This window comes from Rhinopithecus roxellana, chromosome 1, assembly GCF_007565055.1.
Source record: "Rhinopithecus roxellana isolate Shanxi Qingling chromosome 1, ASM756505v1, whole genome shotgun sequence".
In the NCBI taxonomy this organism is placed as follows: Eukaryota; Metazoa; Chordata; class Mammalia; order Primates; family Cercopithecidae; genus Rhinopithecus; species Rhinopithecus roxellana.
Genome location: NC_044549.1, coordinates 34,831,832 through 34,847,709, shown reverse-complemented (window position 1 = coordinate 34,847,709; position 15,878 = coordinate 34,831,832). Strand labels below are relative to the sequence as shown.

Sequence of the window (15,878 nt, the reverse complement as noted above, 5' to 3'; positions counted from 1 at the left end):
TTTTCGTTTTGTTTTGAGACAGGGTCTCGCTTCAGGCTGGAGGTACAGTGGCCTGATTATGGCTCACTGAAGCCTGAACCTCTCAGGCTCAGGCAATCCTCCTAACTCAGCCTCTCAGATAGCTGGGATTACATGCCCAGCTAACATTTTGTATTTTGTATTTTTTTTTTTTTTTTTTTGTAGAGATGGAGCTTCGCCATGTTGCCCAGGCTAGTCTTGAACTCCTGGGCCCAAGTGATCCTCCCAGCCTCCCAAAGTGCTGAGATTACAGGCGTGAGCCACCACACCCAGCCACCAGTTTTCTTTAAATGCCAAGCCTGTACATAAGGAAAGGTAAACATGCCAGAAGCCTAAATAAATCCCACAAAGCTTAAGTTTTCTATCTGAGCTTTATTTTTGCCTCTCCTCAAACATCAACTAGAAATTAAGTCTTTAGCAGCCCATATTCCGAGTGAGCCAGTTAGACTTTTTACCGAACACAGAGCCTTCTAAAGAGATACAATGGAAATAGTTTTGATGCTGTTTTTTGCTGGACTATCATGAAGGTATATTTCAAAATGTTACTGCTAACATAATGTATCCCAACATAATTGATACCCAACAAGCAGTATCCCTGACCCACAAAACTGGAGAAATTGCCACTGGGAACATAACAGTTTAGGGCTAGGGACAGATACACAGGATAGGGACATCGAGGGAGCCAAAGAGGCAACACAGGTATAATGCAGGGTTTTCGGAAATCAAAAGACTTCAGGAGACACTCCAAGAAACACCAGCTATTTTCCTTAAAGAAAGCACTTTATTTTCCATTTAAACAACTTGGTCACAGGACATTATTTTACATAAATGGCAGTAATTTGTAAAATTTCCATGTAAAAGGCCTTGTGTCTGAGTCTGAGGTGATAAGAGGATATGAATACAAGTATATAAAAACAGTGCAAAATGTTCAGCCCACAGCCTCCGGAGTTGGCTTCAGAAATCCCCCTTAATGTTGCTAGACCAGTTACATTAAATACTAAATGTAACATCAGGTAAAGATTCCTGGGTTTCCTTTAGTCTAACATCCAACCCAGATATGCAATAAAATGAAAAGCTTAAAATCCCTAACAACTCAAACCATCCAATCACCCGGACCATTAGGATCGCAATGAGTTGAGATTGCAGGCTCTATCATGTGCCATCTTGTCAGTGACCTATCTTAAGAAATACAGAATTTTAGTTGCATCAATAACTAGAATAGACTAGCTCTGCTTTTAAAGCTTTGCCTTTTAAGTATAAATTTCTAGAAGTTCACTGTCAAGGTGCCATCAGGAAGGCTAGGCCACTAATAAGTCACAAGCCCAACCTGGACATCGTGCAGCCTCTAAGACATTTGTTTCCACTAACCGCTGAGTCTTTAACCTGCTGCTGATCCTACAGCAACATAATTAAGTGTAGCTGATACTGCAAGAAATTTATATTAGTCACAGCAAACATCCACAGGAACATACTGAATTGTACTCGGTAGTGAGTTTAGCATGGCTTTCCTGCTCCCCTGCATCACCTTCGCAGTGTTTAATACAAAAAGGGTGCACATGTCAAGCTGCCACTGACAAAACCAGATTCCAAACAGGTGCCTCAGGAAAAGTCTCTTACTATCCACTGCTTGCTTAAGAAACCTCTACTTTTCAAAATGCAAGGTACCAGAATATGGCTACAATGAAGTTAGGGCATATAAACTTACCTAGGTTAAAAAGACCCTTAAATCTCACAAAACTTTAATTTTTAAACATCCTGGCTAAAACTGTGCTTCTAGATGTTATATTTTTGCTTATACTAGTTTTAGCTTTATAATAAAAAGCTAATGTCCTACTCAAAGGAAATACATGTCTATTAAGCAGATGGTCAGTAGTATGTAGAACCTTACTGGCACTGTGTTTTCTGGCAGTGGAAGATTCTAGTACAGAAAATTGTCTCTTGCTAAAAATATTAGAAGTACCAAGGACTATTGCGTAAGAGAAAGTTTGTAGCAATTTTTTGCTAGGCAGATGGTACACTTGAAGACAACATTTACTTCATTCACCAAGGAAAACACTACTTAGATAGCAAAGATTTACAATATCCTAAACACATACACGTGTGGCTGAGGTGAAATAAGCAGCACGTTGTCCCGGAAACACACTTAAGGCTTCACATTAGCAGCATCAGGGTAACCTATCAAAGAGGCGTTGTTAACGGTCAGTTCATTTCAGGAACACTCAGCTGGAACCATAAAAGTACTCTGTGGGTATCATAAGAAACATATTAAATATTGAAGGATTTTCCTCTTTCATGCAGTCGTGATCCTTAACTCTTTCTCCCTTGAATCTTTCAAATCGGTGTATTCTTCTCCCCCCAGGAACAGTCCACAGTGGTGTGATAATAATCTAAGTGGCCAGATGATTGTAGGTAATTTATTAAACTCCACATCCAGTATGTTCATTAACAGAGACTGAGGACGTGAGATGAGAGAAGAGGGCCTGCTTGCTTCAAATCATGTTCGAGGGGCTTGCTCCTCTGCCCAAGAGACTGCTGATTTATAGGTTCACAGGACAATCCTCCACTGTCACCACCACCAAATGCTTCCCTGGGATTGATTCATTCAGAGGCCTTGTGCTTTCAAAGATTCCACAATAAACTCACCTGGCCTCTGGAGAGAACCAAGGCCTATAATGAAACCCCTCAAATAGTTCCAGATCATAAAAGGCTCCAAAGTCCTATAAAACAAAGATGACACAGAGCCTACAGAACACTGCTCACGGATTAGCCCCTTGTTTGCTGCTCCTTTCAGTACAGACGCCTGGGAAGGCTTTTTCCCAAAAAAATTACTGGTCTTTTGACAGGTTTAAGCATTCTGTAAACTGTCCATCATGGGTTCTCAAGGAACTTAAAACAAGTATCTTCGTGCCAATAAACCTGAATAATAAAGAGAGAGTCCCTTCCTATCCATGGGAAGGAAGCTGAGTTGGCTCATCCAAGTAACCCTATTAGAGGTAAGTTGTTAAAAAAAATGGTAATCATTCCTAATTCTCCAAATGACTTTGGTCTCTTTGTACTACTCATCTTCATCACATCACGTTTAGATTGTTGTGATCAATTTGGCAAGAAGCTAAAGTTACTGACTATACTAATGTTTCTATGAATTTGTATGATCAACGGCTAGATAATCAGAGTTGGCTCTACAGCTGACATTCAAAAGCACGACTACCAATTTCTGCCCACATATGCTGTCCCTGACATTATTACTATCTCTCTTATCTAAAACCTGTACAGAAAGAAATTTGTTATATCCAACTTTAATTCTAGGTGAATATTCAGCTCTGGGCCAGGGAGAAGGTATCACTGTACAAACCTCAGAGTCTGCTAACATCCCCAGGCACAGAGCCTATCATTCGTTAAACAAACCGTCTCTGGGGAAAATGACGACAGCCTGAATAAGAATATGGTGACCATCTTAAGGACAGCTCCGATTAATGGCAACAGTAGGGATGGTGCTGGCTGCAGAGGGTGGAAGTGCAGGAAGTAGCAATATTTCCTCTCAACAAATATAAATCTCTTGCTTAAAGCAGCATGCACAGAATGACTGAAAACGCTGGCAGTATTTTCCCTATATTAAGCTATAAGCCAAGGCAAATTTGAGTCATGAATTATCTTTGGGATTGCAAAACAGTACATGTACAAAACCAACATTTCAAAAGGGTATTTTCCTCATCTGAAATTCTCTCATCTTAATTCTGTAGCAGAATAATCCATTGTACATAAATATTTAATCTTTTATACATTTTCACTTTTAAGATATGATTAAAGAAACAGCTTGTTACTGTGGGAAGAGCCAGGGAAGAATGGTAATCCATTAATAGTGGAAACCACATATACCCTGTTTCTTCTCTCCTAGTGAGATACTGTTATTTAGGGAGGGGTAATTGAGAATTAATGTGCAAGTTAAGTGGGAAGATGTCACTCAACTCCTCAAAGTTCATATCAGAATAATGTGAATGCCAGAAGGCTGATTTTCACAATTGAGTGCTATAACTGACAGCATTTGAAATACATGAAGAAAATACTCGAGCCCTTGATGTTACTCAGCCTTCCTACCAGAAAAGAGAGTAAAGCGTCCCCACAGGGGTGTCTGTTTTCCTCTTCCAGCCGCAGTCACAAGTGTGCTAGCACCTTACCCGGTGAAACATGGGAAGAGGAAAAACACATGGATGCCTATTGGAGTTATTTATAAGAAACCCAAGCAGAATATATAAAAAATAAATAGAAGAACTCATCACCTAAACTCATGGCCACTGTACATTACACTAGCAATAATTATCTTTATAACTGTTGTCAACTGTCTTTTCAAGATCAGACAACTTAGCGTCAATCCATCTGGTCATCTCTGTTTGAGTAGTTCATGTCTAATACTTAAGAAGGAGAAATTCTCACAACTGTACAACACGGTATATGCTGGAAACTGATTACCCTAATCATATTGGCTTCAATAATCTAACCTACAAACATTTTTCTTCTGTCACAATATTCTCCTAATACTTTGTATTTCCATGGTGCTTGAGTTGTTTTTTAGTGCTTTCCACATCCATCATCCCTCACATGACCCTCATGACGGCCCTGTGAGGTAGCCAGGGCAGGCATCAGTACCCCACTTTGCGGATGACCCTGAGACTTGGGAAAGTGACTCAACTAGGGGTCACATGGCTATTAAGAATCGAAAGAGGGACTAGAAACTATCCTAATCCAAAACTCTTTCCCCCATACTAATGGATGGGAATTGCTTCTATCAATTTGTGCATTAGCAATCCACATCCTTCTCAAGTTCAGGCAATTGAGTCAATTAAAAAGGTGACTAGAAAGGAATGGCTCTACTTTTCTGCTTCAGTATAAAAGTCTCTTAAGTTGTGGCATCAGAAAAATTAACTTCTTCCCACTCCAGTCTCTAAACCTGAGCATGGCCCTATAATGCCTTTAAGAAACTGGGGATAAAAATGGACACTGAAGTGTAAAATGGAAGGGAGACGGAAGGAGGAGCCATCATCCCTCAGAGAGCCACACAGAAGGCACTTCAGACAATGTCCTCGGCAGGGTGGTGGAATGCACGTGTGCCCAGGGTGGAGAACTGGTGCCAGTTCCGTAGGAAGCCCCTATTGTACTGGCCTGTGTCCACGATGAGCCCGCAGAGGAGCCGGCGCCCAGTCTTCTGTCGGAGGGCCTGCTGCACTTCCCGTTCAGTCACATTGTAGCTGATATTGATCAGCTGGATCAGGAAGATGTAGGCCATGCCTGCTGTGATGATCACAGAGTACCACACGCAGGTGAAGGAGAGAGCCGAGCTGGGAGAGGGGAAAAGGCTGGTCAGGGCTGCTGTTTTTGTCACATTCAGAAAACTGTCATCATTCTCACATTTTACACATTTTTTTACTTATTACTAAAGACTCTGACATCTTCCCCAACCCTCCAAACTGGAAGATACTCAGAATTCCAATAACCTGCTTAAGCAGGAGAATGTGCGTGTTTATTCTATAATTACTGGTGCCTGTTTTCTAGTAGATTACACTAGAACAGCAGGGACTGTTCCTTGCATTTTGTACCCTCCACACACCCAGCACACTGCCTAACAGTGTTCAACACTTGTTTGTTAAATAAACAAGTAATTCGTAAATTATATCTAACTCATGAGAAAACAAAGGCACCAAGGGATTGCTATAAATGTCCTCTAGGAAGCTGCAGGTGGATACCGCGGGACAGTGCTAAAGTTACTAATCTCCATTCTTTCCAGTCCAGTGCTGAGGAATGCAAAGACCACGGTGACTCCCAACACCAGCAGCCCTGTGCTTACTTGGATGTAGGAACACCGACCGTAACATTCCAAATTCACCCTCCTAAAGCCCAACACAATCACACAGGGCAGGGAAGCTCCTCTCAGGCTCACTAATGAGACAGGCTGCCAGTGAGCCTCTGCCATCTGATGATTTTCAAACATTCGCGAATGAGTTAGTTGGAAATAAGTTCATTCAGAATCTTCATTTGTAAAGCTGAAGGGACCTCAGAGACTATTAAATCCAAGGACCTCACCAAAAAGATGAGGTGCTGTGAATCGTCTGCACAGAGCAGGGGGAGAAGCAATGGCAGGACTGCGTTCCTCGGTTCCCTCACCTCCCCACCGAGTGCACAGACATGCTGTGCTTCAGGACAGGCCTCACCTGCAGCGTTAGCGGAGAATCTGACACGCTGGAGATACTCTCCACACAGCGGGGAAGGAAACTTACTCTGACGAGGACCAATCTATTCTAATAATGCCCATAGGTGTCTGGTTCTAGGATGACAAAGGGGATATCTGTCCACAGATTAATAAAAACAAATGCCGCACAGGGATACTTTGTAGAGAAAGCAAGGATTGTTCTGAAAATGAAGAGTGAGAAGAAAGAAAAGGACCAAACCACAGACACCACAGAGCGCCTATGTCAGAGACGATGATAAAGGCAACAGAATAAACAGCATGGGCAGAGGGGGGGCGCCGGCATTCAGGGAGGGGCGCTGAGGCCGAAGCTGAAGAATCCCAGCTTTTGCCATGGCCTGGAAATCTTCACAATCTATAAAGGGGCCTCAGGAAATACTGACCTACATATCATAGTAATCACCAGTGGTGATTAAAAAAAGAAAGAAAGTAGAACAGGAAAAACCAAGAGAGGTCAGAAAGAAAAGCAAGGTTATAGAGATGCTGAGCACATCTCAAAAGGGTCGGAAGCAGTCAATTAAGACTGGACTAAACAGCAGCAGAAAGCAGCGGTAAAGTGAGAAGGTTTCCGATTGTTATGACAAAATAGGCACATATGTGCCCTGGGGCTGCTAGTTTGTGTGGATTGTTTTAGTTTCACTGGTGCTACTTTGAGCCTGTGAGTGGTCATTGGACTCTGGAAGTCCCTGATTGGGCCTGGTCCTGTTTGTAGAGAATTAGTTCTTCACTTTCTAAAGGTCAATCATCCTTTTAACAGCACCCTAGAAAAACACACATCACCAGTGCACAATTTTGCTGGCAATTTCAGGGATACCCAGCATTCCCATAGCCTGGCCTATGTTTTGGTTGAGAACTCCTAACCAAGAAGTAACAGTCCCTGACCATGGCAACACCCATTACTTCCCAGGGGGCCTCCGTACTGTGGTATCCACGGCTCACCTGTAATTTGCATAAACTCCAGGACAATAGAAGAGAGCTGTGAAGACACTTCTATCTCTACAAATGGTGTCCAAGGTCAGTGTGATCCCATACACCGAGGTGAGCAAGAAGATGAAAAGGGCAAGTATAAATGCTTGATGATTTGATTCTCCAACGCAGCCATTTATCCTCAAAGCAGCATAGAGAAATAAAAAAGCAAACATGTTTAAGAGTTCTCAATAAAATTTACATGATAAACAAGAAAGTTTTTTTTTTGGAGACGGAATCTTGCACTGTAGCTCAGGCTAGAGTGCAGCGGCGTCATCTCGGCTCACTGCAACCTCCGCCTCCCGGGTCCCGGTTAAGCAATTCTCCTGCCTCAGCCTCCCAAGTAGCTGGGATTACAGGTATGTGCCACCATGCTCAGACAATTTTTGTATTTTGAATAGAGATAGGGTTTCCCCATGTTGGCTAGGCTGGTCTTGAACTCCTGACCTCATGATCTGCCCACCTCAGCCTCCCAAAGTGTTGGGATTATAAGCATGAGCCACCGTGCCCAGCCACGACAAGGTTTTAAATAGGGAAAGTGTAAATTACAGTTATTAAGAAGTTCTCTTATTTTGCAATTTTAGGGAATTAAAAACTTGCACACTGAGGGATGCAGTCTTATATTCACTGCTCTTTGCAAAGTGGAATCATATCGTCAGTTTAAGGACAAGACTAAGTAAAAAGCAGCACCTGGCTAACAAATCTTCCTAAATATCAGTATTACCCAGGTATGGAGAGCTAACATTGTCCTCACCATGTTAAGGAAAGGGAGCTAAATAGAATTATGAAAACGTAAAAATGCTAAATCAGAAGTATTACAGATTATGGGAAAATTCATGTACAATATATGAAGAGTAAGATAAAGACCCAAAGAGGTGAGAAACACAGGGTGAGGGGAAGAACAACTTGGTAACCTGCAGGCTCTTTGGCAGGTAAAAACAGTTCTGTGTCGTGGCCATTTGTGGGGCAGGATGTACAGCGAGTGCCTTCTACCCACTGCATACCAGGATGCTCCGGTGGGCACAGACCTGCTGTTAGGTGAGCCTTCTGCAAACCAGCATTTGTAAATGGAACACACACACAGACGCACACACGAATAATAAGTGATGAAGACATAGAAGGAGAATATCTAAAAATGAAAACACCTGTTTACTTCTAAAGACAAGGACCCAGAAAAAAGCTGCCCTGCACTTGAGCCATGCACTTGAGGCCCACGTCGATGCCTCTCAGCCTTTTCTGCACCCTCACCCTCTCCTGCATCCGCTTCTGAGGAGGAGGTGGTATGCTACAGGACCAGAATCCTAGACATGAAAAGCATAACTCATTGATCACGACTGCCTGAAGAGCAATAAACCTGCAAACATGCTACTCACAGCATTCATGTCTGAATTAACTATACTCCCTTTAGTTTAGATGTTTTTAGTGAAGCTGCAACATCATCTTTAAACATTGCTCTTCATATTTTATAGGGCCTTATGTACCTTCATTTGTTACTGGCCAACTGGGAGGTACAAAAGCCCGTTTCTCTGCAAATAATCAAATAGAGAGTTCATCTGGTAGGACCTCGATTCAATAATGTTAAGTGGAAACCATCGGTAGCATCAAAAATGATTATGTATGTATGGCAAGGGGGAAAAAGAGTCACCTAAAAATAGGGGTACACTTTCTTCAGCTTTATGTTTAAAAAGGAACAGCACAGGGAAATATGCTTATACATATGCAGAAACATTCTGATCAATTCTTTTTTTAAAAAAAATCATTCAACTGTAGATATTTCTCTATTAGAAAGAAGATAAATGAGGAGTCGTTCAAAAGAAAATTGAAAAAAAAATCCACAAGTTTTCTGTTATTCTCCTTCAGGAAATGACTGAAGGAACTAAATTTGTGAAACGCGAAAAACTGATGACTAAGTGGGAAGATCACAACAACCCACAAATACCTACAAGGTGTAAAGCTGGGAAGGAGAGAAATTTTGGGATAGCGCAAGGGAAGATCAAATGTAACTAGCGAGTTTTACATGAATTTACACTTTCCAAGTCTCCAAATGTTTCCAACATACCAGACACAGTGATGATCCATTCTCCTCACACAGATGCCACATATCCGGCAGTGCCACGCCCGGGCTGGTCGTACCAGCTGGCACTTGGCACACCAGTCCTCCTTTGCTTTGGTGGGGCTTCCAGCCGGCATCCTGGAAGAGCCCTTGGGGTCATCTTTTGCTGTGCGATTGTTGAGACTGCCCGACGTGTCTGTCCCAGGGAACCCTTTCGTCTTCTCCTGCCCTTTTCGGTTCAGCAACTCCAGCTGGCTGCTGCTTAGAGATCTGTCACTGCTTGCTGGATTGAGGTAGCCTGGATTCTTCTTGGCTCTGTACAAGGCTAAGAGTATCAGAAATAACCCGCAGGTAAGAACAGCTAGCTGAACGGGACCCACACGCCCTCTGGGGACCACTTCCTGCAGGAACACATAGTACATGTAGCCCAGTGAGAACAGTCCGAGGCTCAGGAAAAACAGGGTCTGTTCTTTCCTTCTGTGAGTGAGGTAGTAGTACCACAGTGCCAGCACAGGAAGGGAGGTCAAAACCACCACCCCCAGGAGGAAATGCCAGGAAGCCACATGAAGGAAGACAGGCAGCAGGACAAGCGGAGGGATGATGCTGATGTTCACTTTTTTGGCTCCTCTAAGCCAAGGAATTCGGAGGCGATCAGAAATTGTATCCATGATTCTTTCACAAGTTTCTGGCTGTAAAGATTTACATGTAATCCATCTATTCAGAAAAAGCACAAAGAGGAGGGACTTTATGTGGGTTTGTTGAATTAAAAGCTACAGAACACTGAATGCCAAACAGCAGGATAAACGATTACAGCTACCAAAGACCAAACATTTCACCTCCTTACTACAAAACTAAGCTTTTCAGATTCACATGTCATTTTTAAAAATAGGAACAAGACGTTTAAAACTTAAGGTTATTTCTCCCCTAAACAAATACATAGGTATAGACACATGCTGCAAGTAATGTTTACATCTTATGACCTGTACAGTCATAAGAATCTCAAAACAAATCACAATCTAGTTGTGAGGACAATATGGGAATTCAAGAACTATGAGGTAAGTGACAAAGCAGCAATAATCAATGAACTCTTGGGATCAAACATTGTAAGGAGTGCTCAGAGGAGCGTCAATACTTCTGGGTGGAGTCATCAGAGGGGTCTTTGCGGAAAAGGTGGGATCTGTGCTCAACCCTGATGTCTAGCTAGCATGTGTATGAATGGAGAGGGAGGAAGGCAGGCCTTCTAGTGGAAAGAAATGTGTGCAGCACACACCTGACATGAGCCCAGGCAGCAGACTAGTCCTGCAAGGATGGGGTTACATACAGAAGAATGGAGATCAAACTAGTATGAGTCAAATCACTGAACTTGGTGAACGGGAATATTTGTTGACTGTTTTGCAGTCAACATAGGCTATGCTATGTTCTAAATGTTTATGCCCCCAAAATTCATATGCTGAAACCCAATCCCTAGTGCAAGAGTATTAAGAGACGGGGCCTTGAGGAGGGTGTTAGGTCATGAGAGCAGAGCCCTGATGAGTGGAATTAATGCCTCCAAAAAAGAGACCCAAAGGAGCCTGTTTGCCCCTTCCACCATGTGAGGACACAGCAAGAAGGTGCCATCTATGAAGCTGGGCAGGACGCCTCACCAGACATTGAATCTGCTGCTGCCTTGATCTTGGACTTCACAGCCTCCAGAACTGTGAGCAACAAATATCTGTTGTTTATAAATTACCTAGCCTAAGTTACTTTGTCATAGCAGTCTGAACAGACTAGGACAGAAATTGGTACTGACAAGTAGGATGCTGCTACAACAGATATCTAAAAATGTGGATGCAGCTGTGGAACCAGGTAATGGGTAGAGGTTAGAAGAGTGTGGAAGTGCATGCTGGGAAAAAATCTAGACTGTCTGAACAAACTAACAAAGGTGATTCTAGCAAGGGCTCAGAAGAGGACAGCTGCAGAGAAAGTCTCAATCTTAGAGAATCCCTAAGAGGTAATGAACAGAAGGCTCTCAGACATATGGACAGTAAAAGCCATTCTCATATGATCTCAGATGGAAGTGACAAACATGTGATTGGAAACTACAAGAAAGGTGATCCTTGCCACTTATAAAGAGGAAAAGAACTCAGTGGAATTGTGTTTGTGTCCTGCTGTTTGGTAGAAAATAGAACTCAAGAGTGATAAAACTGAGTATTTGGCAGTAGAAATCTCTAAGCAAAGTGTTCAGGGTGCTGCATGGCTTCTCATAAATGCTTATGGTAAAATGCAAGAAGAGATAATTTTTTTTTTTTTTTTTTAGACAGAGTTTTGCTCTTGTTGCCCAGGCTGGAGTGCAATGGCGCGATCTCAGCTCACCACAACCTCCACCTCCCGAGTTCAAGTGATTCTCCTACCTCAGCCTCCTGAGTAGATGGAATTACAGGCAAGAACCACCACGCCTGGCTAATTTTGCATTTTTAGTAGAGACAGGGTTTCTCCATGTTGGTCAGGCTGGTCTCGAATTCCTGACCTCAGATGATCTGCCTGCCTGGGCCTCCCAAAGTGCTGGGACTACAGGCGTGAGTCACTGCGCCCGGCCAAAGAGAGAAATAATTTAAAGACAAAATTCATAATCAAAAGGGGAGTAAAAGACTCGGAAAATTCTCAGCCTGTCTATGTTGTAACAAATGAGAAAGCCTGTTTGGGAGAGAACAGCAAGGATGTGGATGGGATCAGTATGGATTAGCCCCGTGCCAGTCATCAAGACAATGGAAGGACCCTGAAGACCTTCGGAGATCCTTGGGGCTGCTGCTCCCACCACAAGCCTCAAGTGCCAGGGCTTTGAGGGCACCCATGGGGCTTCAGGGGGTACTGCCGAGTGCCACCTCTGCTCCCTACGTTCTGGTGCATGCCCCACGGCAGCTCCAGGTGTGGCTCCACTGGGCCTAGGTATGCCACAGAGGCCACCCCTTGAAGGGCACATGTGGTAAACCTTGATGGCATCCACAGGGTGCCAATGCTGTAGGCATCCAGAGTGCAGGAGCTGTAGAGGCCTGGCTGCCTCCACCTAAATTTCAAAGGATGCCCTGGAGAGCCTTGGGGCCGAGGCAGAGGACTGCCACAGGGGCGGGGCCACCACAGAGGGCCCCCACTAGGGCACTGCCCAGTGGAGCTGTGAGTGTGGTGGGGCCACTACAGAGACACCCCACTGAGGCAATGCCTACTTGGAGCTGTGGGTACAGGGTCACCCCCAAGAGCCCCAACTGATAGAGCCACTAGCATGCAACTCCAGCCTGGGAGAGCTGAAGGCATCTGTAGGCACTCCAACCCAAGAGCTGCAGTGTGGGCTGTGCGCAACAAAGCTGCGGTGGCAGGGACACCCAGAGCCTTGGGGCGCCAACCTCCAGCCCAGTGTGTCCACAAGGCAGGACATCAAGTCCAAGATTATTGTCAAGCCTTATTAAGGCTTAACATTGTTTGCCCCACTGGGTCAGGACCTGTCACTAACACTCCTTTCTTCCTGTTGTTCCCCTTTGGAATGGGAATGTCTATTCTATGCATGTCCTACCATTGTATTGTGGAAGCACCTAACCTGTTTCATTTCACAGGTGCACAGGTGGAGGAGAACTTGTCTCAGGATGAATCGGATCTTAAAACTCATCCACATCTGATTTGGATGGTGATATTCAGACCAGACTCTGGACTTTTAGACTTTTGAATTGACACTGGGATGAGCTAAGACTTTTGGGGCTATTGGGATGAAATGAATGTATTTTGCACATGAGAAGGACATGAATTTTAGGGAGATAGGAAGTATTTGTGTCCCTCCAAAGTTCATTACGTTGAAACCTCATTCCCAATGCAACAGTAATCAGAGGAGGTGATTAGGTCATGAAGACAGAGCCCTCATGAATGAGACTAGTGCCCTTATAAAAGAGCCCTGTGAGCTTATTCACCCCTTCTGCCGTGTCAGGACACACCAAGGTGTCATCTATGAGGAAAAGGGCCCTCACCAGACACTGAATCTGCCCGTGCCTTGATCTTGGATTTCTGAGCCTCTAGAACTGTGAGCAATAGATGTACATTGTTTACAAATTACCCAGCCTCAGGTATTTTATCATAGCAGCCTGAACAAATTAAGACAGGCTAGTAAGAAAAGGTAGAGTTTAAGGAAAGGTAACTTTGATTTTAGACAATTTTTAAAGGTAAGACTAGAACTTGGAGGTGAGTGGGAGATAACTAGTTGGGAATCCTAGAGAGCGGCAGGCACAGTGGAAACACAGAGGAGAGGGGTACAGAGAGAGCAGAGGAGACGCCTCAGGGGACAGCCCAGGTCTCCAGGGTTAGGAGGGAGGAAGAGTTAGCAAGGTTAATGGAAGAGCTGCGGTCTTGAGTGATGGTGGTTATGGAAACAGCATCATTTCTCCATTCATTAGTGCAAAGTGCTCTATTTTCTCAGTATAGATTTTAGACTAACTCTAAACAATCTATATTCAAAGACATCCATAAAAAAGACTACGCAGTACACTGTCAAGTAAGAATTACAAAGGGGTCACTGGGTTTTTAAGAGTCAAGGCTAGTACTACACTGCAGACCCCAAGGAATGCTGTATTAATGTACCAGCTCTAAGTCAACAAACTGGCACTTGCAATGACATTTTTAACCAGAAATACTTATTAATGGGAAAAGCAAGTTTCCAACATCCCTATTCTTCCCACATTATGACTTCCATGTGACAATAATTTTAAAATATATAATTACTCAGAAAATGGATTAAAACCAGGTTATTCACTGTCCGACACCAAATTTTTTCAGTGACATTAAAAATTCTCTTTTTGGGTAGTAATTTCCATCACTTGGAAAATAAAAGCCAAATACAGTACGATCAATCAAGTGTTGCTGGTCACACTGAAAACTGTGAATCCAGGGGAGATACATGCCTTCTGGCTGGAGTTCCTCCCCAGAAACAAGGGGCAAGACCAGTACTAACAGCAGGAGAATGATCTTTCAACCCACAAGGCCCTCTGTGGTCAGGTGCCACCCAGTCCCAAGTAGTCAGTCTCTAAATGCTGAGACCTCTGAGAAGGCAGGAACTTTCTGGAACTAATGTGTTCATTTTAAACTTACAGATTCTGCTGGCTTGCATTTTATTTTATACTAACTTGCCTACTATTCCTTTAAACTGCCTGTTCTCTCCCCCATCTCTCTTTAAACGAAAAATAATATCCTATAAAACAGCAGACAGACAGCTGTGCCCTACTGCGTAATCCATCTTTATAAAATCCTCACACTTGACATAGAAGCCAACTCTCATTTTAGATGCTTGGAAATAGAATCAAGAGCAAATTCTAGCATTCCGGGTGGCTAGGCTGAAAGTACACATGGCATCTCTCAGAAGGGTGATGGGGCCAGCGTCAAGAAATGCTCTGTTCTTACCGATCACACCCTTCATCCAGATCTTGACAATCACACAAACAAGCAGCCACGTGGTTCTTTTCCCCATTCCGATCTATGTACTCGCAGCAGCACAGGGGCTCCAATTCAGGTTCTTCGGTTTTCTTTTTCTTCACAGGTTTCATACTGCCCTTCTGTGTCCTGATTTGCACCTGTCACCATGAGGCGTAAGAAGCCCTCAGAAGGTAAAGGTGGAAAGAACAACAACTTACATCTCGTAAACAGGTCCACGCCTCTCTTTCTGTTTAACCTCCAACGCCTGAGCAATCAAAAATGAGAAGAGAGAGGGGGAGGGGGTCCCGTTTTCATCAGGCTTTTATGGCTCCGCCTGGCCACACAGGGGGCTCCAGGGTTCTTGGAGCTCCCAGCTGCCTTCACCGCCCCTTCCCAGCCTGGGCAGGCGCCGTCTGGGCACCAGCCGTTCCTATGGCGACAGCCGACCACGCGTCCGGGACAGCCGGGGTGCGGGCGGTTGCGCTCACCTGCGGGTGCAGGCTGGGAGGGCCAAGCGGTCTCCGCTCCAAGCCTGGGCGCTGGTGTAAACTCAGCCTCGGGGCTGCAGGGAAAGGCGAAGCATATGCCCGCTGGCACCGGCTAACACTCTCGGCGGCTGAGGCCGGCGACCCCGCTCCAGGAATGCCACTAGACTCCCTGGCAGTGCTCGGGGTCGCAGTCCAGCTCAACTGGTCGGGCCCCTTGCGGGGTACGCCTCTCCCGCCCCCGCCAATACGGAGGACGTGGGCGGGCCTCACACGCCACCCCGCCAGGAAAATGACCTTGGAAGGGAAGTTACCTGCCCTCTGGCCGGAGGTGCAACTGCAGCCAAAGAGGCGGAGGGGAGATGGGTCGGCTTTCCCGGAGGCACAGACGCGTCTCCCGATCTCGGCTACGCGGAGCCCCGGGCGTGACGGCAAGAGTCTCCGGGACCCGGGCTCAGCTCGGCCGCTCCCTCGCCGCAGCCGCCCACCTGTGACCACAGCCCGCCGCTGCCCGGGCGGCGCGCCCGCCTCCCCGCGCAGTCTTAGCCGCTCCTCCGCCCGCCCGGCTCGGTGCGCCAAGTCCACGCGCGCTTCCGGGTGCCCCGCCCCCGGCGCCGGGGTTCCCCGCCTGCCCGCACGTGCGCCGCCAGCCGCCCAGCGGGGCCCGCGGGCGAGGCTCCTCCTCCTGGCCCGC

General features: G+C 45.2%; 1 protein-coding gene across 4 annotated transcripts; it reads right to left on the bottom strand.

The window, feature by feature from the left end:
* Positions 1–779: 779 nt before the first annotated feature.
* ZDHHC23 (zinc finger DHHC-type containing 23) lies at positions 780–15,788 on the bottom strand. 4 transcript variants are annotated; one of them, XM_010361012.2, is made up of 5 exons: positions 15,499–15,788; positions 14,688–14,857; positions 9,282–9,989; positions 7,196–7,363; positions 780–5,351 (listed from the first exon to the last, which is right to left on the bottom strand). In XM_010361012.2, the coding sequence occupies exons 2-5, from the start codon at positions 14,828–14,830 to the stop codon at positions 5,084–5,086; spliced, it is 1,287 nt and encodes a 428-aa protein (XP_010359314.1). In that variant the 5' UTR covers positions 14,831–14,857; positions 15,499–15,788; the 3' UTR covers positions 780–5,083. The 4 variants fall into 4 exon arrangements, with proteins under 4 accessions (XP_010359314.1, XP_010359315.1, XP_030797157.1 ...); XM_010361013.2 differs by having other exon boundaries at positions 14,688–14,964; positions 15,499–15,766; XM_030941297.1 differs by having other exon boundaries at positions 14,688–14,882; positions 15,499–15,766.
* Between the last annotated feature and the right edge of the window lie 90 nt (positions 15,789–15,878).

What these genes read in the sequence shown, in the direction of transcription:
- ZDHHC23 (XM_010361012.2), bottom strand. Translation starts at nt 14,830, where the DNA reads ATGAAACCTGTGAAGAAAAAGAAAACCGAAGAACCTGAATTGGAGCCC. An exon ending in ATGGATCATCACTGTGTCTG is followed by an intron (nt 7,364 to 9,281) that starts GTATGTTGGAAA and finishes TGCTGCTTTGAG; the next exon opens with GATAAATGGCTGCGTTGGAG. An exon ending in GGAGTTTATGCAAATTACAG is followed by an intron (nt 5,352 to 7,195) that starts GTGAGCCGTGGA and finishes CCCCTCTCCCAG; the next exon opens with CTCGGCTCTCTCCTTCACCT.